At 39.8% G+C, this 24,112-nt stretch overlaps 1 protein-coding gene across 1 annotated transcript; it reads right to left on the bottom strand.

The window, feature by feature from the left end:
- Positions 1-1,153: 1,153 nt before the first annotated feature.
- On the bottom strand, positions 1,154-21,908 carry LOC117256996 (vesicle-associated membrane protein-associated protein B/C-like). Its single transcript, XM_033626772.2, has 6 exons — positions 21,663-21,908; positions 14,100-14,252; positions 6,885-6,988; positions 5,305-5,385; positions 3,792-3,971; positions 1,154-1,478 (listed from the first exon to the last, which is right to left on the bottom strand). Exons 1-6 carry the CDS (start codon positions 21,718-21,720, stop codon positions 1,323-1,325), a joined length of 732 nt encoding a protein of 243 aa, XP_033482663.1. The 5' UTR covers positions 21,721-21,908; the 3' UTR covers positions 1,154-1,322.
- Positions 21,909-24,112: the final 2,204 nt, after the last annotated feature.

Here is a 24,112-nt window from a genome sequence, read left to right as displayed (position 1 = left end):
TTGGATCCATTATACCATACAAGGTTCTCTGTACAACCTCTCAGGTGGGGTACTGGGTCAAACCTTCACAGATGGTTTTAGGTATAACCTTTTATGTTGGGTTCTTCCATAGGGACAAGCTGAAGAACCCTACATGGCACCTTCATTTCTAAGAGTGTATATACTGTATATATAGATACTGTATATATGTCAAAGTACTGTATATAAACCTCCATCTTGGCCTGAGAATAACTTGCCCAAATAGGTCACAAGGCAAGCCTTTCATCTGGATAACGTTTACAGAAATGATCTAATCCTACAAATCTGGAGCTCATTTCTGGTAGCTGCAATATTCTTAAATGCTTCAACCCTAACAACAACAAAAAATAATTACTTAAAATCATAAAAATGCAACAAAACACAAAAGAGAGAAAGAAAAACAAAAACTGAAAATGTAGTTGTGCAAACCTACAGCCAAATGACATATTATTATCACCATTATAAAAGCAATTAAATTAGATTCAAAAGTCCAGATGCAACACTCTTTGTGTGTGAACGCATGCAATCAAACATCCCCCTCTGGCAACTGGGGGTGTGGTGAGCAATGAGTGACCAGTGGCGGGAATAAGGTAGAGTGAAAATAAAAACGACACGAGGAAAGAAAACCCCTATGGTATAGTGTTTCTTACAGTGATCAAGGTTGTTCTACAATCAAAGACGAGCCGATTTTACAAAGCCTCTGATTGCAGGAGTCAGTTTGATAGCCCTGTGTGTAACCCCGACTGTGTGAATCATCTCTCTGGTAAGTCCCTTCCTTAAAGGGGGTTTAGCTGGAAGGAACACCTGGATATACTGTACACTGGGGGGGATTACGTATACATATACATAGGCTCTGGCCTCCATCGCTTAGAAAAAGAAACAACAATACACTAAAATGACATTCACACAATTGCAAACTGACTCAGTCGCACCAACACTACCTCGCCGGTGTTAGAAAATTGGTCTGGATCACTAGCATTAAATCATGTTTCCATTCCCCCCTCCCCCACAGAACCAGTCATCTATATACATGAAACTTTGGGAAAGAGGGCCAGAATGATTATGTGATGATTACGTAGAGGCAAGACCTGTAACAGTAGGTTTGTTCATATCGTTTTTTCTTCTTTATTTTCTCATACATTACCTTTGATTTTTTTTTTTTTTTTTTACATAAATGAGACTGAATCAAAACTAGTACCACCCCCCACCCAGCGGATATGGCATTTCTGATCCAAAATCCCAGATCCCGTGTTTGTTTTCATCCCCCTGAAAGCATGCTGCGGCCGACCCAACTGCGCTGCCATCTACAAGACCAACTTGCCCACAATGACGCCCACCACAAAGAAGAGAATAATGAGGGCCATCGTGCGGGCGCTAAACCCCTCATCTTTCTTCATGCCAATTGAGGAGTGCTGAGATGATATCACGTTGCTCTTCCTCATCCGCAGACCATCGTCCTCCTGAAAAACAGAGAGCGGTGACAAAGAAATAATTGAGAAATGATGAAAGAAAGGAAGCATATGAAGAGAGGAAGAAGGGTGGTGGTGGGATTGAAAGAAAGAAAGGGAATGATGAAGTAGAGAAGAGAAAAAACAAAAAGATGACATTGGGAAGAGAAACGGTCAGTTTGTCAATCAGTCGATAAGATAAGACAGTATTTATTTACAAGCTCAAAGAAATAGGATCTGCTTAAATCTTCATCTGACCAAATCCCCAGAGGACCGCAGAAGGCGCCAGGCTTTAACACACTTCATTTCCCAGCAGCGGGTGGGGGGGCTCTCTGTTAGTTTAATCTCAGCCGCAGGAGCAGCCAACAGTCGTTCTGCCTCTGGCAAGAACTTGAAGGGGAGGAGGTGGTGGTGTTTTACTTTCTCCTAGCTGTCTGTAGTGTGTGTGTGTGTGTGTCTGTGTGTGTGTGAGTCATTTCCAACCAAACCTTAACAAAACCCAATTTTTAAACCTTACTTCACTGATCGTTGTGATTGATGGCGTACTCATTGATTTGCAAAATTGCTTTACGAGCTCCGAATGCTGAGGTCTGCCACTGATTATGGATCAGAGCAGTTGCACTTAATGCTAAACCTCAATCTTGAGTAACTGTCTCTATTCAAAGAAATAGAGCAAAGGGTGGAGGGACACCGCAACGTCATTTGGAACCACCACTTTGTGTGAATCAAATTTCCACTTAATTTGCTTATCTTGATGGTGAACATCAATCAGGACACAAAAAAAAATAACCAAGTGTGACTCTGAACGTTCAGTGATGTCATCTGTTAATTTTGATGATTGAGATGAAAGGGGAGTTTTCTTTGCTCAGTCAGTCTGTCTTTGATTTAGGCCTGAAATTAGATTAGTTGTTTGAACTACACCGTGCGCTACAAGATTTAACATACAGAACCTATTAGAGGGGGACTGAATAGTCGATGAATTGATTAGTTGGGCGACAAGAAATTAGCCAGGGAAGATTTTGATTACCAAGTAATTACTTTAGTCATTTTTCAAAGCGGACATGACAAAAATTAACTGGTTTTAACATCTAAAGAGTGATTATTTGGTGGTTTGACAATAAATTAAACATTTTTGGGTTTGGGACTGTTTGTCAAACAAAACATTTAAATGCGTCAACTTCTCTGGGACATTACAGTAAGCATTTTTCACTAGTTTATCATATTTAATGGACCAAATGATTAGTTGATTCATCAAGAAAATAATTAGGAGACCAACTGATAACTGTTCTTGTACATAATACATGCATCATGTACACACATTTAAAATAACCAACTTAAATAAAAAAAAAAAATCAAAATACTGAATTACTGTTTGACATATTGATTCATACAGTAACCTATAACCAGTAACTTCCACTATATGCAAATATGCCCGAGAAATATAATCAGTGGTTGTTTTTTTTTGCCTCTCATTTCAATACACTAACTTAAATCTATGCAGCAACATCTGAACGCACAAACAGGGTTTCAAGCTGCGTTAAAAACAGTGAGTGTCTTGATTATGAAATGATTATGTTTATATTTTTATAATACAAATTAATAAAATATAATACATGGCTTATTAAACTCTAGGGAACACAGGCAGTGTTGCTTCATCACACAGCAAAGGCCACATGTTTTTAATAAGTGAGACGAGTGTTTAAACTTATTATATGGCTTTGTTGGATACCTGATTTTGATTGGTCACTTACGGTATTCTGCTGTCTAATATTTCTGAATAGCCGACCGCTGCTATAAATAACAGACAGTTGCTATGATCAAAGATGCTCAGTGAAAACAATATAGACATTTAAATCAATAAAATTATTATTCAACCAATAGTTTGTGTCAAATTAGTGATTTCTTTAGTAAGTAGTCGTGCTCATAGTCGGGATAATGTACAGCGAGCGGGTCATTATTGTGAAATGAAATCCTGCATCACCCATTCAGGATTCATACTGCTATAAAGTATACCACCCTTATATGGATAACGACAAAGCTGAATCTGACGTGTCTCATCACATCATGTTCAGCTCGGGAGGTTACCGATCGATTTATCACAACACAGGTTTGCTTTGCAGTGATTAATCCAAACAATAAGTTTAGTTAAATTAGTTAACGAATCACCAGTCCACTTGGACACGTTTTACCCAACAGAGTCTGAATTAGTTTGAAGTTATTATTTATTATTTGTGAGACTGAGACTGTGGTGATACCTGTGCTTTTACCGTCTTGAAAAATGTTGTTAAAACTAATTGACTGTGTTAGTCGAGTTGTCTCACTCACCCTGATCTGTTTGTTTTCTTCCCGTAGCCTCTGAGCCTCCATCTGCAGCCTCTTACACTCCTCCATGATCTTCTTTACCTCCCCATCATCGAGGGTGGAGCTCATTGACTTTGGAGGCAGCGTGGAGGAGTCTGACTTCAGCAAGCTGGACGACATCATCTTGTTGGACTCCATGTCGTGCTGTAAGTGGGTTAACAGGGCGACAAGTTAAAATGCAATAAGTTGGTTTGTTTGCTGCTACAGTGTTTCCATGGCAATGCTGACCGATGACTTGGCTGGTACACTGTCACAATTTTATGTTTATATTTGGAGATGTGCAGACTTTCATATACAGTACAGGAACATAAAGACTCCTCTTTTAACCCCCCTATCTCCATGTTGGCGGCAGAGTTCACCCAGGGGTGCCTTTCATAAGCGGATCAAGCTGGTTTCTATCAGCATTATCTCCGTCTAACGGACTCTGCGGCGCACAGTGCCAACTGGAAGCCATGTGGATGTATCGCACAGCTCAAAATGTATTGAAAACAACTACCACGGGTCCCTTTCCCTCCTTAGGTTCGTGAAACCAGTAGACTCAGCTTATATCATGACGAGATAATGTCTCTGCAGCTGCGTGGGGTCTGAGAAGACTCACAACAATAATAAACTGCATGTGAGAGTGAACAAAGTGGCTCTCTGACAGGCTGCCGATGCCTGAGGCTGTGAGGAGAGAGAGGTGATGAAGATTGATGCTTAAAACTGAGAAACAGCATGACCAAGACAGAAAAAGTGACGATGAGAAAGAAAGAGAAAGAAGGCCGTATTTTTTATCTGAAATTGTTGCACAACACACTGACTCTAAAACTTTTGTCCGTCATTTATGCTTTCCAAAGAAGAAGTGACAGCACCAAGAAATCATCCTCACTGCTTGACGTCTCCATCTGGTCTCATATTGCAATTTTTCACAACAAATAAACCAATAAAACACATCTGACACAGTTTGCCATGTTTCTGTACACAACGCTTTTTATCAGACGAAAGACTGAACGAATGCAAACGAAAAATATGGACTTGGAGTGCAGAAACTTGAAGAGTGCACAGCAATGAGGGGAGATAAAGACTGAGATGGGACAGGATATAGAGAGAGAAAGAGAAGGCAGACACAGCAGAGCAGTAAAGAGCTGGAGTGCTGCAAAACAACAATAACCATCATCGCCCCATAAATAATGCAGCCCCTCCTTGAGACAAATATTAACAAGCAAACAAATATTGCACTGTACAGAAAGAAGCAATAAAAAGTCATCATTATGTTGTGAAAACAAGCAGAGTAATAGATAATGAATGACATACCAAAGATTAGAAATACAATGTGGCACTGTCTGCTGCTGAGGCCAATTAGTGTGAGTTTGAAAATAATGGCAGGAAGCAATGTGACACATCGCTCCCTGTAGTGGCTTTGATATCCGATCTGTAGTGACAACAAACGGTGACGTCGTGAGGCGAGGCGAGGAGCGGAGTGTCAGCGTGCGCTTACCGTTTTCTCGTTCTCCACAGGCATGTCGAAAACACACCTCAGCTTGGAGTCCATCAGCTCCTCTGGTTTGGCCTCCTTCCACTGGAGAGACAGAGGACCGAAAATAAAGAAAAAAAGCTTCGTCACATTATTTCTTTGTAATTTAATCCAGGCAAAAGGGCCCATTTACAACAGTGTTGATAATGACTCATCATAGGAGGATGGAGAGCTCACAAAAACCTCCTTCTGTCTCCTTTATTAATTTTTGGCTGTGTAAAGTCCTTTGACATATTAAACATATTCCTACATAATGTCTTGATTTAGGAATTTTATTAGTAGATTTTTTACACTGTCTGGCACCAATAAATCCAATGTTACATGTATTATTAAATGACTAACATGCCTTTTTCTCTCTTTGATGAAGACATCGCTAACTGAACGCCTCATTTTTATGTATTCTGCCAGCGTACACCAACTCTTTCCATAATTAAAGAAAGCATTACTTTACATACTGCACTCAAGAATATTGTTAGCTGAGTTTCACAAGAACATTTTAGGTGTACAGTTTACAGACTGAACCAGGATCATGCACGTTATCTTCCCAACACTGAAGTGTGTAAAACACTTTAACACAGTTAAACAGTTTACATGTCTGTGGCAGTATATCCTTTGTAAACTATGGTTTCTGTGAAGATATTAAAAGGCACATCTACAGTATGTTTTATAATACTTGTTTTAATCTATCTTCAACACTGGGAAAAGCATTTAAAGTACATTGTTTAAATCTTTTAGAATATGTTTATGCCTACGAGACTGTTGAGGGAGCTGAATCTGGCAAACCTCCAGTGGTGTGAATAAAGAGTCCGCAGCCTAGTGTTTAGAGGAGAAAAAATATGCAGTCTCATGATGGCAACTGTGAAAATGTTTTCTGTAAAGTGCTGTTGAGGAGTTCTGATGCTGCCAGGTGTGTATCAGTAAATTCAGACTGTAGCTGTGTTTTTAGTCGACTTGTTTTAATATTTTCATCAACATCTGGACAGTTATCAGGGAGATTTGGACAGAAATGTACAACCAGAACGACTGTAGTCTGTCTTTTTTGTGCTCTTTCTACAATCCACCTCAAAAACCTGCTTTCAAATCAAACCTCTGTTACTGTAGCAGGCTCAAACAATAACCTAACTGGGTCTTTATGACCGTTTCTCAGGTTGATTAAGTGTGTGTGTGTGTGTGTGTGTGCTTTTATGAGAGTGAGTCACAGTATCATACCAAACTCTCAAAGCACTTGTTGGCATGTTAATGATGATTTACAGTATGTATGTTGGCCAATGATGGCAAGGATGACTCTGAGACCACACACACAGTTACGGCTAAACTGTGCTCATCGTGTTTTTTTATTGCTGTGCGCCGCACTGAGACACAGCCTCTCATCCAGGCTGGGAGCTGCCTATCGACTGCTTCTTTCCTTACAGTTACTTCCTGAGTTGATCCCCGTGTCTGCTGTATGACTGACCCGAGTACAATCTCTGTGCAAAGCAATTTTTTAGAGCGGCTAAAAAACATGCTGATGGTGAAAATTGATTTTAGGAAGAAGACACACTCACCACTCCCTCCATGTCGGTCATGTCAGGAGGTGCTAGCACGGACTGGACCATGAACTTGTGTTTGCTCTTCTCATTGGGGTCATAGTCAAAAGGCTGCAGCATAACTGAAACACAAAATGACAGTCGAGGTCATGTATGATACTGCTACCACAAAGTCACTGCTAGTTTTGACAGACTTCACATAGCAACATATTTAATTTACTAAACTGTATTTACTTCCTTTAGTTACCTAAAACTAGGATTAACAGGAAACATCGGGAGAAAACAATGGGGTTGGTAAGTGAGAAATCTTGAACCCATGCGCCCACAGTGTGAACAGGAAGTCCCCACATGATTATTGTACTCATTTTGTTTTGTTGTGACTCCCTCAGTTTTGTTTCCCTTGTTTAAAACCTCATCCTCACTTCCCATTCTCAGGAGACAAAAGTGAACGTATCAAACAAAGTGTCTTGTGAGTGTCAGTCAAACTGCAGCACACTTGCAAGAACATGATATGATTTGTGGGTAAAATCTGCCGCCCCAAATACGAATTGAACTCCAGCAATTAAGCCGTTACTTCTCTTTGTCAGCAATTTTCCGTCTCTCTCTTTTTCTCAACTCTGCGTCCTCTCCTCGGATTAAAGAGGAATTAGCGAGTATCAAATGTGTGTTGCTCGAACAGTAAACTAGGTCCTCCACGTCTTCAAGGCTCTGGGCTCGCCCCTGCTGCTTGGAAAAAGCGGTGGAGATGATTTATTTCTAAGTTTGTGTTACCATGACGGCGAAACACTGATGGATCTACAAATACCCCAGGGGGTAATCTTTCTAACAGCTTCCAACCCTGTCTTTTTCTTTCTTAACATTACATATTGCTCTAACAAAAAGCAGGTGTGGGGTTGGAATACAACTTCAACCCATCACCACATCAGTCCCTCTCAGTCAGTGGTGTGTTATTTGATGTCATTCCAATGACTGAGAAAGTATTTTAAAGCTGTAACGGTGATTTACAATGATCACTTTCTTATGTCAGTGTTCAAGTTAAGGGTGGAAGTGCAGAGGGGATGAAAATGGCTATTGATGGGTGATCTTATTCTCCTTTGACTTTTTAAATGAGGGTGTAATTGAACGGCATATTGTGACATCAGTACCAAGTATGTCTGCAATGCCTGCGTGACTCTTTGGCTTTCACTAGAAACAAATGACCTCCTAATTTCAAAGCCGGTGTAGCTATCAGGATGGTTTTCATATATGGCACATGCCAATTGTCCCTAGAGTGGGAAACCTCAGAGACGTAGTGCACCATTACAGCAATCAGGGCAGTTCAATATCGCAAACCAGAAACAGACGGCATGAACAGATTGAGAACGTCCTGTTTCAGTCAGACCCAATTTGCACGGCCATCTACCTCAGGTCCAAGGGGACAATACTAGAGAATGGAGGCAGGAAGGCATGTAGGTTCTTTGAGCAACACTGAATAACATGGAAAAGGTCCTGAGCCAGAGCCTGAGATGGAAAAATCACAGCCACGGGGGGGGGGATGGGGGGGGGGGGGGTGATTTAAATCATCTTTGATCGACAGCCTTTGAACACACCTTCACATAAAGCTACTCCTGCTAATGGCGTGATTTAGTATTCCTGCTTCACGCTGGGCAATCATTTATAAAACTCACAGAGGCTAATTGTGTTCAACATGGTCAAGCAGGATGGTAATCGCCTGCCTGCTTGTTGATGATGAATGGAACCATTAGAGGGGTGAGGGAGGAAGGTAAGAAAACTTTCCCTTCCTGTCACTAATTAATTGTGTCCCATGAGACAAGATGCTCACTACAGAATGACCTTTAACTATTTACCTTCAAGTTCTCACAGAGGCCCACCCATGGGTCTGCACAAGATTCTCTACTGTAGGGTTGCAATTGATGATCATTTCTGATGATCAACTACTAAAAATAATCTGCTGTTTCTGGATTTAAGCTGTAGTTGGTAACTTTTGTAGAAATAACCTTTTGTCATATTTTCTGAAACTGTAACTATCCACACAGCAGCACACTTGACAGAAAACATGCTCCTCTGCCTCCTCACAGTGCTTCTAATGGCATTTGCTAAAATCCCAAGGCTCCATCCTTGGCCCCCTGTTGTTCTGCATATACATGCTTCCGTTTGGTCACATCATTAACAAATACGATATGTTCCATTAATTTTAAACATCTTTTATCCTGTCTGTTGAACATAAAGGGCTCAGATCTTCTTGCAACTCCCTGCCAGAAGATCTGAGGCTTGCTGAATCAGTTTTAAATCACTTCTTAAAACATATCTCTTCAAAAAAGCCTTTTATTAGTTTTAGCAGACTGCTTATTTTATATATGTCTCATTTGGTTATTTTCTATTGTTTTTATCCTGTGTTGTCATCAATTATTGTATGCTTTTATTTGGTATTATTCTAATTACTTGTTGCCTCAAGTGTTTTCAGCAACATATTTTAGTGTGCTGTTTAGCTGTGACATGAGAAAGTTTGATCCTGACAGTGGGTGCTGGGCAGTGCTTTGTGCTTCAGTCGACTGATTCTAACATCGCAACCAGGTCACAAACTTTCTCATTTTATAGCTTAACAATACACAGTATAGTAACGACATGTTTCAGAAAGCAGTTGAGGTGAAAAATAGGCAATGCAGGAACAGAATCTTGAATTACATTTGATCAGCGCTGCCTAGTTTGACAGTTTGACTGCAGCTCATAAAGTGATTGACATCATTCAAATTCAACACAACTCATGGCTTGATTCCCTTCAAAACCATGGTGTCATGAGAATATGCCTTCCATTTCAAAGTATTATGTCACTCCTTTTTATAAAAGTATAAAACTTGAGACTTCATGATACATTTAATGTGAATTCTCAGCAGCATAGCAGAAAACAAAAAGTGTCAACAATATAATAAAACTAAAGATACAGATGCCAAAAACACAAAATGATATCTCAGTTTAATGACCCAAACACTGCACTCATCACCAAATTCAGAACAAGATACAAGGTGCAGTTCACTGTGAATCTTACGACACCGATTTGACACATGACACCATACGGCTCATTGTTGCACCCTGATCTATAGCGGTGACCTTTTCACTGCGATTCAGAGAAGCCTTACTCGTAAAAGAGAGCTCCCTGTGTACTTAGTTCAATATTACTCAACACAAAAACCTGGTTAAAGATCAGCAAACCTACCAAGACAATATAGCGTGGGAATGGGGAAGAGAGTGAAGTCGACCAGCGCTGTTGAGATACAGGCCTGGAGGGAAAACTCACCAGGATGTAAGAGCTAAGTCTCATAAAACGTATTCATGTTCAGGCTTCTCAGGGTAGCAGGATCTCACACTTCTGATTATGCTCTCCTGGGTCTATCTAATTCAATATAATTCAAGGGGGAAAAACATACTCACTATGCACGAGCAAACTCATTTCAGGATAAGGAATAATTCAGGAGTCGACGGCATATAATCCACCACACCTTTGCAGGGATCAGCTACTGCTTTGAGGTTAAGTTCTGTTGTAGGAATCGAGTCGGTGGGCAAATGTGAGACCTCGTATAGCATATCAGCAGAAATGTTTTGAGTGTGGATGTCAATTAAGACAGGAGTATTCCTGACTAGAAATGAGTGTGAGCTAATGAAGCTAATTCAGATAACATGCAACCAAACATGCAACCAAAGAATTATACTGTTTTTCTATCTGCCCCAGTTGAAATGATAACAAGTCCCGAACATGTCAGACAAACATTGACATGCTCCCAGAAGAGGTTTAATATTTGTGGACACAATGATTCTTCTTCTTTTTTTTTTTTTAAACATTCACACCACATATTTTTCCACTGGATGCTGCTATATAACACCAATCAACCTCAGCAACATTCCTGTGGTCATGGCTACGTTGAACATATACAGTTACAGCTGGGTTGAGCTTCAAAAGCACTGTGTGTATCCTCAGCTGAGCCAGCAAATGACACATCTCGGGTTTGTAGGTATCCTGTGGCAGACTGTTCGCTTACATCCCGATGCAAATGGATGCCTGTGTAGCTTTTACGCTGCTTTGTCAAAAACTACAGGCTGGAAATACGAGACAAACTGGACTGCAACAAGTTTCAGAGCTTTTGCAATCATCTGAGATGGAGACCAAAACCTAAACACAATACTTTTGCCTGAATGCCTCAATAATGATAGTGTGAAGTTATTTTGGGAATGACTCTTTGTACATTCAGAACAACTCTACAAAAAGAACATTTTTATTAGTAATGTTGGTATGACAACCAAGCAGTGTTTGTTTCCCCTCAGCTCAAACAGTGTGGTGTGCTCAGAGATTTTAATCAATTAACTATAATGTAAACAGGAAGGCAATCCAGGCACTCCAAAATATAAGAAGAAATACATCAGCAAGGAAGACCATATTAAAAAGCCTTCTGTGGGTCTTCATCACAGCTTTATTTAGCCGCTGTAATAAAGGCTTTTTAATATTTCCTTCCTTGTTGATATATTTCTCCTTATATTGCCTGGATTGCCTTCCTGTTCATCCCAACACACTTTCTGATCTACGTTTGATTATACAGAGCAACCAGTCATCTCTTTTTCCTAACTGTAATGTAGCTTTTATGACCAGGAAGAAAGAGCACTTAAAGGTGGAGGAGGAGTTTCCTTGAAAACAAACAAAAGTTATGTTGGCATTCAGTGTTACAAAAAACACTTTGTATGTATTCTTGAGGGCTAGCAAACAAGTTGAATACATTTCCTTTTGCATAGCACAGTTACAAAGCCAAATATGGCTGCTATCCAGTTAAATGGAGGGCAGGCAGCATACAAGGTGGCAGGTATGACTTTGAATCTCTATCAGCTGATAATCAAACAGTAGTGGAGATACTGTGGTAAACTTTGATTTAATCTTTTGGCGGCTTTTAAGTGTTTAAAGACAGAACAACATCTTTACCATTTGGATTAAGCTACAAAGAGCTTAATCCAAAGGGTTAAGATATAAGAAATATGTGTATAGGTCTACATTGTTTATGTTCTGGGGGGGTAACCATACATTGATTTGAATTGATTCAATGATCAACATTCCATTATCATTGATGCAAAGTGAAAATATCAACACATATCATGATCTTTAACATACGACTTTATTTTAAAATTCCCATGGCACGTCTGTGTCACCATTTCTGTCCAAGCACACCTCTTGTCTACACATTCAAACAGTGCTAGTGGCCTAGTGGACGATGGTAAGCAGCAAGAAAAAGACAATGAGCAAATTTACTGATATCGTCTATAATTGTTTGCCGGACCTGAAACTTAATTAAAATCGTATCGTAGCAGATTTTTTGATATCAGCAAAAAATGTATCACTACCCAAAGAATTGATATATCATCATCATATCTTAATGAAACTTGTGATTTCCACCTTTATTACTTACCCCCAACCTAATCACAAGAGTAAATTTTGGCATTGTACGTTTCTGCTAACCACGGTTTTGTAGCATTTTTGCATTATTTCTTCACTCTTCGTTTCAAATATGTTTATTGCGACAATCACAGCTGGAAATGCTGCTGATGTCATGCTAAAACACAACTGGTGTTGATGTTTGTTGGTCTCAGTGGTCTGCAGCTGTCTGCAGCTTGGCAGCTATCTTGCCTAGGTGTCACGCCATCCCCCATCTCCTCCACCTCCCAGTAACGAAGTCAGCTAATTTAAGTTTAATCAGAACTATGGCACTTTAGAGACGTAGATATGATACATATCCATCCATCCATTTTCTAACTGCTTATCCTCTTGAGGGTCGCGGGGGGGCTGGAGCCTATCCCAGCTGACACTGGGCGAGAGGCAGGGTACACCCTGGACAGGTCACCAGACTATCACAGGGCTGACACATAGAGACAGACAACCATTCACACTCACATTCACACCTACGGGCAATTTAGAGTCACCAATTAACCTGCATGTCTTTGGACTGTGGGAGGAAGCTGGAGTACCTGGAGAAAACCCACGCTGACACGGGGAGAACATGCAAACTCTGCACCCGGGATCGTACCAGGAACCTTCTTGCTGTGAGGCCACAGTGCTAACCACCACACCACCGTTTCTAGGTTGCATAGGCTAAGCGCCATGTGCTGCTCTGCATGCAAAATTAAAATATAGTGTTAACCATGCCCAACTGGATTCGGAGCACACCCATTCAAGGTGTAATTGTCCCGTCTTACAAGGTGCAACAAAGCTAACAGCAGAGTCAGACTTTTCCATCAAAGTAACTTCACGTGTGCTCAATTTAAAAGCACACTATGGCTTCAAGATAAGAACCCACAACCACTTGTTATCCTGCTAAGTACACCACTTTCTGAGTTCTCCCTAAAGACAGACTGAACAGAAACAGGTTATAGACCATGCCTTTACTGTATGTTTGCCTATAGTGACTTCATTCTCAGAAAAGCAGTCTCCCTTTGAGACTCAAACCTGTGACCTTTCGCAGCCTAATAAGGGTGAAAAATGAAGGTGACTGACAGAGAGGACTGTGCTGATTTGTCGCCCACTGCTGACTGCAGGCCCCAGTGACACAGTTTGCAGTTGTTGACACCAGATAGGGGAGGTTGTAAAATGAGTCCGTGGCTGTAAATGGCAGAGGTGGCACAGTGTGGAAACATTAGCCTGTACCTGTCTCCCTCAAGAGTGCACGGCTGGGAATGAGGCCTGCCAGGCAGGACTGGGGAAGGAGGACAGGGGAATACTGACTGGGTAGTGGGAAAAGAGCGGTGTGTGCATTTATGTAAAGAGAGCAAACCTATTCAGGACGATAGAGTGACAATAGCTTGCGTTCCTTCTCCCAGATGCTTGGTATTTTAACCAAGGTAAAAATAAAAAGACATGTCATGGTATCTTAAATCATGACTGAAGCAAATAGGGCTACAAAAATGATCCTTTTTAATATCAATCATGTGGTCTATGAAGCTAAAGAGATACCTTTTACACCCTACCAGAAATGCTACCTTCAAGTTGCTTGCTTTGCTTGACCAGTACCAAAGTGGTATTCAGAAAAAACATAAACACATAGTATTTGAGAACCTGAGAAAAGACTTAAATGTTATTACTTATTTTTCCCTGTGATGAACTAATCATTTCAGCCACAACAGCAGCAACATGTTTAAGTATACTGTAAGTTAATAATAATTACTTTAATGGCCTGCGCTCAGTCCCACTCACTCAATCATTACCTGAGACATTGATTGAGGTGCCTGCATCGATGATTCCACTGTTTGGCCGCACACAGTACCGGCGCGGCGCTGTCGTCTTCACCTTAAAACACACATTCCTGTCTGTAGGGTTTGAGAGCTTGAGATTTGTGGTGACCACGTCTGAGAATGGACCTGTGAAGAAGAGGGAAGATAAGGTGGACACTTAAAACGTCTGCTTTTGACAAGACTGTCTTTGCATAGTTCAGGAAAACATCTTGAAGATCTTCTAAAGATTTTTTCATGTCCTCCAGAGACTGACAACTTAATTTTAACAGGAGTAAAACAGTAAAAATAATCATCAAAGACTGTTGAGGCAAAGACAAAATTTATGACCACACAAGTCAAATTAAATGGCAATAAATCATAGTAACATCAATTAAAACTGGACGGAGAGCCATTTTCATTTTGATGTTGGCCTCTGACACTCTTAAGAGTTATGATCTCATACACCACACACATTAATTTCAAAATACCAGGCCTATTTGTCACATAAATTGTTTGAATGCCAAATGGTAAGAGAAAATGACACATGAACGGAATAAAACAGCCACTAGCATACAAACTCAGACAAACTCATAATGTGTGTGAGCTGAGTAGTCAGAGAGTGACATAATCAAGGCAAATGAGTGTCTCTTAGTCAACCGATCAAAATGCAAAGCCATCAAAATGCAAATCCATCATCCGCTGCTGCGGAAATAGCACCAGTCTGAATGAAGGAGAAAAAAGAAACATAAACAACCAAGCTCAGGCAGACAAAGCTCTTTTAACGTTTTAAACGTTATATTTTTACACTGACATATCAAGGGAGAAAGTAACGTGGGAGTTTCATTTGATTCTGTAAATGTATGGAAATTTTAATTTTTTTTGTTGTAATATATGGTACAATTTAAACTGAAAAGCTATGTCACAACAGAGAACCACATTTCAGGACAGTCTGCCAAATATTTAACACGGAATTTACAAAACCCCACTCTTATATTGTATATGAGCAGCAGAGAAAGGCTAATCTAAGCTTTTTCAAAATAAATAAAATCACTAAAATACCAGCGGGCAAAGCTTATTAAAAATATGTGACGTGCATGTTAGCATATTTAAATGTGGTCTTTCAAAGCCTAACTAGATGTGACTTTAATTATAACAAATTCATTTTACTGCCCACAATTTGGACCTTCTGTTGCATATTTTCTTCATTTGACCTGACGTTTTAGATAAACAGGGTTTAACCGCCAATCAAACAAATGCATATTTTAATAAGTTTGACTGGAAGCTGTCCTCAAGATAAACAATTCCAGTCTGTTTCTCACATTAAAACCCAAAATATGGCGTCTCAGTAACACACCCTGGTGAGAACTGGATTATTGTAAATATGTCAAGGATGCAAACAAAGCCGTCTGCTTTTTCGTTTTTGTTTAACATTACTTTCTAGACTGATTTCGACTACTAATGTCCTCTTGATTACGAGAAAAAAATCTAGCATCAATTTACCAGAGCCTTTAAAGAGTAAACTGTGTGTGCAAATCTATAAAACCCCAGACCTCTGCTGCTGCTCTGCCATGATCAGAATAGCTGATGCAGTTTGGCCTCAACCAATTACAGCTATCATTGTTGATGCAGGCCACATATCTCTGAGGCTCTCACAAGGCCGGATGCATTAAGCTGCACAGATTTGTCAATAATGCAGAAACCCCTAACAACAAAAGCCACAATAACAGTGTGCCAAATCTAAAAGGTGAGCGAAGGTTAAGTGAGTTATTCATCCAGACTGCAGCACTAGATTGTAAGTGGTTTTTATGGAGCACTAACTTTCTATATTAATTTTCAAAATGTAATTAGTCTACATCGTTGTTTCAGCTTTTGTTGTTCTCCTTTGCACTTGTATAAACTACTTGTATCCGAACTGTCAAATAAATTGGCTCATTTATTATTGTTAAAGTCTTTCCCAAACCAGAGAAAGTCTAGCCTATGTTTTGACACACCTGTTGACAATCCTAATATATCATACTTGGGTGGGGACAAAAAGTAAACAGGACGGTGCTTTCTGCTGCTGTCTCGACAAAGCGCTCCAGGATACTTTCACTTTGAGTGTCCATGTGCTGCAGTTGCACTCGTGTGAGAAGGCTCGTTCTCTGGAGGAATTCACGCTTTCGCCTACTTTATTGCAACACACCGACACACTTTTTGCACGTTTGGTGTCTTTTCATAAGCTATGACGTTGCTTACGTTGATGAATCGCCCCACCCCATAGTCAATCACTACCTAAACAAAGGAGATATTAGACAGAAGAGTTACGTTATCTTTTCTAGAAATCCCTTAGATTCATTTCAATTCAATTCAATTTTACAAAATCCAATATCACTAATCACAATTTGCCTCATGAGCTTCACAGCATACAACACCCCTCTGCCCTTGGTCCCTCACAGCCGTTCAACAGTTCTGAAACCACCTCCAAAAACCCCTAAATTTCCTCTGCTGTATTCTTTCGTTATTGCCTAACTGTACAATAGGGCTGCACAATATCAGGAAAATATGAAATATGCAGTAACGTTGTTGATTATAGCAATGATAATTTTACTTTTAATAAGTAAACAGATATTCAAGTGTACTCAGTTCCTGACTCAGACTTGCACAGTACATGTACTTGTGCCACATCATCTCTCGTATCCAAAATAATGCAATATGGCTGACATGCTAATTTTGATGCTAATTTTCAAAACAGGTTGATTCAGATTAGCCTCATATTCAGATTGATATGCCATAGTTTTTCACGCTGTCATTCAGTTTGACATAACCCTAATGTTTGCAGTTTTCTATTTGAGACAAAGTACTATTTGGATCAAACTAATCAGGGTACTCCGGCTTCCTCCCACAGTCCAAAGACATGCAGGTTAATTGGTGACTCTAAATTGTCCGTAGGTGTGAATGTGAGCATGAATGGTTGTCTGTCTCTATGTGTCAGCTCTGTGATAGTCTGGTGACCTGCCCAGGGTGTGTACCCTGCCTCTCACCCAATGTCAGCTGGGATAGGCTCCAGCGCCCCTGTAACTGCTAAGAGGATAAGTGGTTCAAAAAATGAAAGAAGAATCAGCAGTAACCCTCCATTTCCTACATTTCATTCCTCTACAATTGCTTTTCTTTGGCACAGAAAGATGGCGTCCCCATTCTTAAGGGAGTACTTCACCAACAAACTGACCATTTGTATAACGAGAAGTCATGCCGTATTACGTTTGATTTGTGAAGAAAGCTTCACTCCAGTGCCTTCATAGAAAGCAGCAAACATGTTGATTAATTGATGGACTGGGATACACGTTTAAAACAGCAATACTATATCAAAACATCCATTTACAAACTCACACACAACTGAAAGTGAAAACGTATCTGTGCTTTCTTTATAGCCAGGCTCCAGTGCTGAGGTTTTTTGAAGAAAACGCATGTGTTTGGGAAGTACTGAGAATATAATTGGATAAATGAGACTTGGATTATACTGCATGAGTTGTCTGAGAGTCTGTCAACAGATGTTTTGATACAGTTCGCCACTGTCTGTGGAGGCATGCGAGAGAAACAAAGTTTTCCTCACTAATTCAAGTTCACATGGCATGACTAATTGATTTACAAATGGGCATTTTGTGGGTTAAGTATTCAAAGATCAAAGATCTGATTGGCTCAGTTGTTTAAACGGCCATCAATAAGCACAACAGCGAACTGCTGAATATAGGATGTGGCAGAAGCAGTGATTCAGAGGAGCCAAATAAATTCAAAAGTATAGTTATTGCACTCATATTCAATACCAGCCACAAGCGACCTCCGTGTTGGTGTAAGGTTTTCTTTTCACTTAAGTGGTAATGACATTAACAGAAAAGTCAAATCTGTTGGATATGAGGGCTCTTGCATGAGCACTGTAAAAAAGAACTTAAACCTAATCTGGCTAATGCATTGACCCTGGAGAAAGCCAAGAGTCTAATGAGTCTTTGATACTATCAGCACATTACAAGTATTGGAGGGGGTGCAAATTCCAACAAATCTCATTCTACATGTATTACTTAAGCGCCCCCCTCACAAAACCACAGTTTTACATGTCCCTAATTTATTCCTGTTATTTCTGGCAAAAGTTTCTTTATTGACCGGACACTCCAGAAACTGCATAGCGAAATGTATCCTGATCGCTAACTGGCAAACGTTAGTCACTCCTGTGCTTTTCCAGTACCTCTGGTGAGAGCAGAGCTAATTCAAAGTCAAGCAAGGGGCCATGACGAATGAATGTATGACTTCCCAAACTTAGCGGACATGGTGCCAATACCACACACTTTACATCAGTCGGACTAATGGAAACTAAGTTTTCATTTTGGAGCATTACAGTATCGTTAAAAACCATATAAAACAAATATTATTCATGAATTATTCAATGTCTGTGAAAGAAGTCCAAATTTATTTTTGCTGTATATAAAGATCTAAAGACCCAACAGTCTGTAAGTAGATATCTGAATTGGTTGATTTGAGTTTTAAGACACTGTCTGGTGATGTTTTTGCTTGTGAAAATATCCTTAGGAAAAGCACAACTCATGACTTCTTAAAAGTGTTGAAACTGCACCCATTTGTTTGCCAACTTCCGGTCATCCAAACAACATTTTAACATGTGATTGTATGCTATTATTTCAACCCCCAAAACCCAGCAGACCGGGTTTTCTAATCAAGTATAGTTTTCTAACAAAATAACAAATTAGGCCACTATGGTAGCGATTATGGTGAGCAAAACCTTTAGCGGTTGAAAGAGAGAGGTTGGCTCACTGTGCATGAAAACATGGGGCTATTTCAGAATTAGCACATACACCAGATTCAAGATAAAGTTTCAGCTCAGCAAACATCCAGAGCAACTGACACTTCCCTTCCTCTTTGAGCAAAGACAGAGAGGAAACTCAGACCCTCAGAGCTTGGCTTGACTTCTGAAGGCTTTTAATGAAAGGGACTCACGCCACCGACTACTGTACACCTGATCTACTACTTCCTGAAAGTTTCTCGGGATAGCATCCAACTCACAAAAACCACAAACGGCAGTTGAAAAGTATTATGACGAGCTAATATTTAAAGCTGTCGTCTTTCAAAGTTAGATTTTATGGAGAGCAGATTTAAAGTAGGAGCAGGGAGGTTTGTTAGTAATTACCCTGATGAAGATGAAAATTAATAAAAACTGAGGACGTCCAGCCCCTAACACTTAAGTAGCATCAGGCCAAACAGGTCTGCTACTAACAGACCTACTCTGTGTTTCCTGAGGTTTCACAATGCCTGCCTACATATACCTTAGGGCCTCAGTATTGTCATGTGATGTGTGGTATCTACTATACTGAGAGGACACATAGTTCCTTCTGTCTGGTGTCCTGTATCAACACATCTGATTTGACACTTCATATATGTCTATGGTGCTCGTTTCTGACTGGCTTAAATCACATGATGGAGCACCTCAAACAAAGTTCCAGTCAATAGTTTCATCACCGTTATAAATCAGTGTGAAAGGTATGTTAAACTACAGGAAACCACGGGAACAGTGTGTCTGCTCCAAGCTAAGTTACAAGTTAAAGGATAAAGCTGGTGATATTCTAGTTTTCTTTATTGCCAAGTGCCATGAAAAGACCAAAACCGACGACAAATTGATCCTATTAACAAGTATCGCTTGTGTAAAGCCTGATATAGCTTAATCCTCCCAAACTATTCAAAATATATAAATGACCCTTGCACTGTGTTACATGTTCTTTTATTTCAATGAACTTGGTTTATTTTGAGTCAATCCCACATTGTTCTCATGCTGTAAATACTCACAATGCCTATTAATCTGTGAATAAATATAGTCCCAAAATTCTCAATAGTTGTGCCTGTGTTTTTGATTTTGAGATTTGTCTTTTCAGTAGGAAATAATGGGCATGAGGCTGAGAGTCACAGACAGTGCAGGGAAGTTGAACAAGCACTGACAGACAGACTAACACATTGTCCCTTTTGGGTCTTTTCATGGTATTTCTTTACGGTGAGAAAATTTTGAATAACGCCAGTGTTTTTCCTACACTCTAACTGGTGAAACAGACCTACCCCCACAGGTTACACTGACAACAGGCAAGATTAAAAAGTTATAACAATTTCATCACAGCTTCTCTTTTTGCCTGTGGTACATTAGTCTAAAATACACTCTGAGTTGTCCTGAAGCGGTGGAGAAGAGAAAATAACAAACCTGGTAAAGGAAACTGTAATGTGGCATTTATCACCTCTGCTTTGCCCCATATTTATTTATATATCAGGGCACCTTGTAAATCACTGCTAAAACAATCTACAGGCTCACTGTCTGCCTGACACCAACAGACTCTTCATTACTATATATACTATAAGGTGCTGAATGCATGATTAATGTGCCATTACACTGTAATCACAATAAATAACACAGGTTAGTAAGGTAACACATTAGCTGTACATAGGAACAATAGTATAATGCTACTTTAAATTGACAGTTCACATAAAAACACAGTATAACCAATGTGTTATCCATAGTGTATTGTGAGCTATCAAAACAGTTTTGGGGGAACAGCCAAAGTTCATCCCACAAACAAACAGTGGTATATATTTTGGTATTGCTGGTTCTTTAATCATATCTTTTGGGATGCTTAAACCAAGGAAAATATACAAAAGGTATAGTTTCCTTGACTTGAACCAAACACCACTTGCTACACGATAAGAGTAAAATAAGTTTGACTGTGTTTTGAGGCTTTCCTTTAGGCAATTAAATATAAAGTATAAAACTATTCAGCTTCTTAATCCAGAGTTCAAGGTTCAATATTTCAAACGGTGTCAGGATCTCTATAATCTGTTGCAAAAGGGAGTAGCATATGTGTTTATGTAACATTATTTGGGCCTAAAGCAACGTGACATCTTGCAGCCAAATGCCGAGCTTCACTAAAATGTCTATTGGCGATTGTAAAGCCCGAACGATCAGGATGGTGGGCACGTTGATGACCCGTGGCTAACACATATTAAGTAGCAGAGGCTGCCCAGTTATTTGGTCCTGTGAGCTGTCAAGTTATTAAATGACAGCTGGCTGGCCAACAGAGCGAGACAGCCAATCAGAGAGCGAACTAATGTTAGCTAGCTAGACCTGCTAAGGATGTTGTAGCTTGTGTGCAATGAAAGGTTGTGAAGTCAGTGGGCAGACTGTGTTCTCACGTGTTTGTTATGGCTGCTATTTCACAGCGGACATGTGTGTGGTGTGTTACACTTGTAAGCCGCTTTACATGCAGTTGCTGCAGCAGAAATGTGTGACAGGGCCTGGCTAGCTTGGTTAGCCGTCGGAAGCTAATCCAGCTAGCTAACCAGCTAGCTAGCTAGCTGTCAGTTGACCCGCCGTCCTTTCAGAGCATTCTTATTCTTTTCATACGAGAGCAATATTGTCAAAATGTGAAGTCCGGCTTCTCCCCGGGTTGGTTACCGTAACACTGGCCTGCCCCCCCCTCGTTACCCCGTTGGCAGAGGCAGCTCCCCCCCTCCCGTCCGAGCCGGGCCCTCCCCTCTTACCTCGGAATTTCAGTTCGTGCTGAGGCTCCAAGAGCAGAACCTGTTCCGGCCTGGCCATATCCCAACAGCTGGAGCGGGGTTATCGCACTGCAACCAGTTCCTGTCCGTTACCCCCGTGTTAGGATGTTGTTGAGTGCTGCAACGTCAACGGAGTTATTTTATCAATGAATATAGCTGTGGATATCCTGTCCCCCCGGTCACTAGTGCTACTCGAGCTACTAACGGCTGTTGTGATGCAGCAGGAAGGGAGCGAGAGACAGCCCGGTGACGTCACTGCCTCTGCATAGCCACCCAGCGGGGAGGGTGACAGGGTGGTGGTGGGTGATGCCAGGGTGCACCCAGGGATGGTGGGGACCACCTCCACCTCAGGTTTTAAGAAATCTCAGTCAGTGTGACAGGATATGGTTAAAACATGGAGGTTTTTATTTCAGCTCACAAAGTCCAGCATCAAATAATCATGAAGGGTGCAAAGTTGCATACTCCCTTGATCCCAAAATACATCTTACTGTAGTGGATCCCTTGTTAAATAGCTCTCCAGTACACAAGCAAAAGTACACAAGTAATGGTATTAAAATATACTTAAAGCACCCAAAGTAAGAGTACTTTTTGTACAGACTTGCTCATTACAGAATCATTACATCACTTAATTATAATTAGTGATGAATTAATGTGTACTTTGATGTTGCAACAGTGGAGCTAATTTCAACTACTTTATAATAATATTACATCATGATTTATAAAAGGTCATTTAAATTTTGCATTAATAATCTGAACCTGCTAAGTATGTTGTAACGACAGCTTCAAAATAAGGAGTGAAGTAAAATAATATTGGCTTATAAAATGTAATGGAGTGGAAGTATAAAGTAGCATAAAATGGAAATACTCAAGTTTAAGTATAAGTACATGAAAATTGTATTGAAGTACAGTACTTGAGTGTAGTCAGGGCTGTATGATAGAGCAGAGGAGAGCATGGGCCCTTGCAAGTGATACAGATTGCTGCCTTGAATAAATACCTGCGTTCAAAGAGGAATGACAAGGAAAAAAATAATGTTCCACATTTAAAAATTGTGCCATTTGCTATACATGTCCTGAAAAGACAAACCCAACTACGTCATGATTTACTTTTTTTTTTATATCTTTTTTAATAGTCAGTAGCTTTCTAAACCAAAATGATATGCTTTTTTTCTAAGTGAGCTATAAAATCTATTAATAAGCTATAAAAAGTATTCAATTAAATAATTAATTTCCTACATTCTTTGATATTTTTGTCAGATATGCAATGATAATTTCTGGGTAATATTTATGTTAATGTTGTCCAGTGTCAAGTCTCTCTCTATTTGTGTCAAGACAATACATGCACTATTCCACCACTGGCACTGTCTTAACTTATTTATTACAATACAGCATCCCAGTGACACCTGGGGATTATGCAATGGTTTCTGTTACAATCCCCTATGGTGTGAGGTTTACTCATCAGTTGTTTCCCTCTCTTACTCCAGTGCATGCTATTGTTTTTCTTCTCATAGCCACAGTAACAATAAATCCATGCGAGCTCTTTTCTAAGACGATGTTATGACAATACTGCATGTAATCTCACAATGGCATCACTTTGGGAACAACTTGGCATTGGCTTCTCCTTAATCAGTATCTGATGACTAACAAGATTAAGTTTCTTTCATTCTTATTCCTACATTTACCCGGCTTAAAATATTAAAAAAGTAGATGCCATTTTGCGAAACCTTTTTTAGGGGAATAACTTATTTTATTAACAGCCATATTGATTAACATTTTAAAATGTCTTAAAAAATGTACATATAGGCAGCCTGAAGGATAACACATTTTAATTCTAAAAATATTCTAATTTATGGTGCTTGAATGTAATTAAATCATTCACAAATGTAAATTTACAGGTCACAAAGGAGGTCAAGAATGACATTGACTCAGTTTGTTTTTCTATTAATCCAAAGGCCATAAAACTATTAAGATTTATTTGTTGTTGTTGTTGTTTAAAACCTTTATACAAATCATACAAAGATTCTGTGGTTGTCTGTATATCTCAATAAAGGGGGAAAGGGCTTGATGGCGTGGCTATGTGCCCTAATGGTGCAATATGAACCCTCTCGCCATAAATATTTTGAGTTATTATAGCAGAACAAACACAGAAGTAAGTAACGACATTAATGATGGCTCCATTCCAATACCGTGGATCAATGAGCCAGTGTGCACAATGCGAGCACCCTGGCACACCTGAGTGACTGCAGCCATTAATAATGTTATTAGTTAAGCCTGTATTCGACAGGTTAAAGTAAGGCAACGGCATCAATTAAGACACTGTGAAAAACTCCCATGTTTTCCTGGATAGAAAGCAGCTCAATGGCAAAATCATGTATTTGGAACTACACCAGTGTGTCATTATAACTTTAATTAATTTCATTAATCACTTTATTTTT

The sequence above is a fragment of the Epinephelus lanceolatus genome, chromosome 1 (genome assembly GCF_041903045.1).
Source record: "Epinephelus lanceolatus isolate andai-2023 chromosome 1, ASM4190304v1, whole genome shotgun sequence".
Classification (NCBI taxonomy): Eukaryota; Metazoa; Chordata; class Actinopteri; order Perciformes; family Serranidae; genus Epinephelus; species Epinephelus lanceolatus.
Note: the sequence above shows the minus strand (reverse complement) of the source record. Positions and strands in the feature narration are given on the sequence as shown.

Bases quoted from the DNA above. Each gene is read 5' to 3' on its own strand.
- LOC117256996 (XM_033626772.2), bottom strand. From the start codon at position 21,720: ATGGCCAGGCCGGAACAGGTTCTGCTCTTGGAGCCTCAGCACGAACTG. The intron at 6,989-14,099 runs GTAATGATTGAG...TTTGTGTTTCAG, and splicing joins CACCTCAATCAATGTCTCAG to TTATGCTGCAGCCTTTTGAC. The intron at 3,972-5,304 runs GTAAGCGCACGC...ACCCACTTACAG, and splicing joins CTGTGGAGAACGAGAAAACG to CACGACATGGAGTCCAACAA.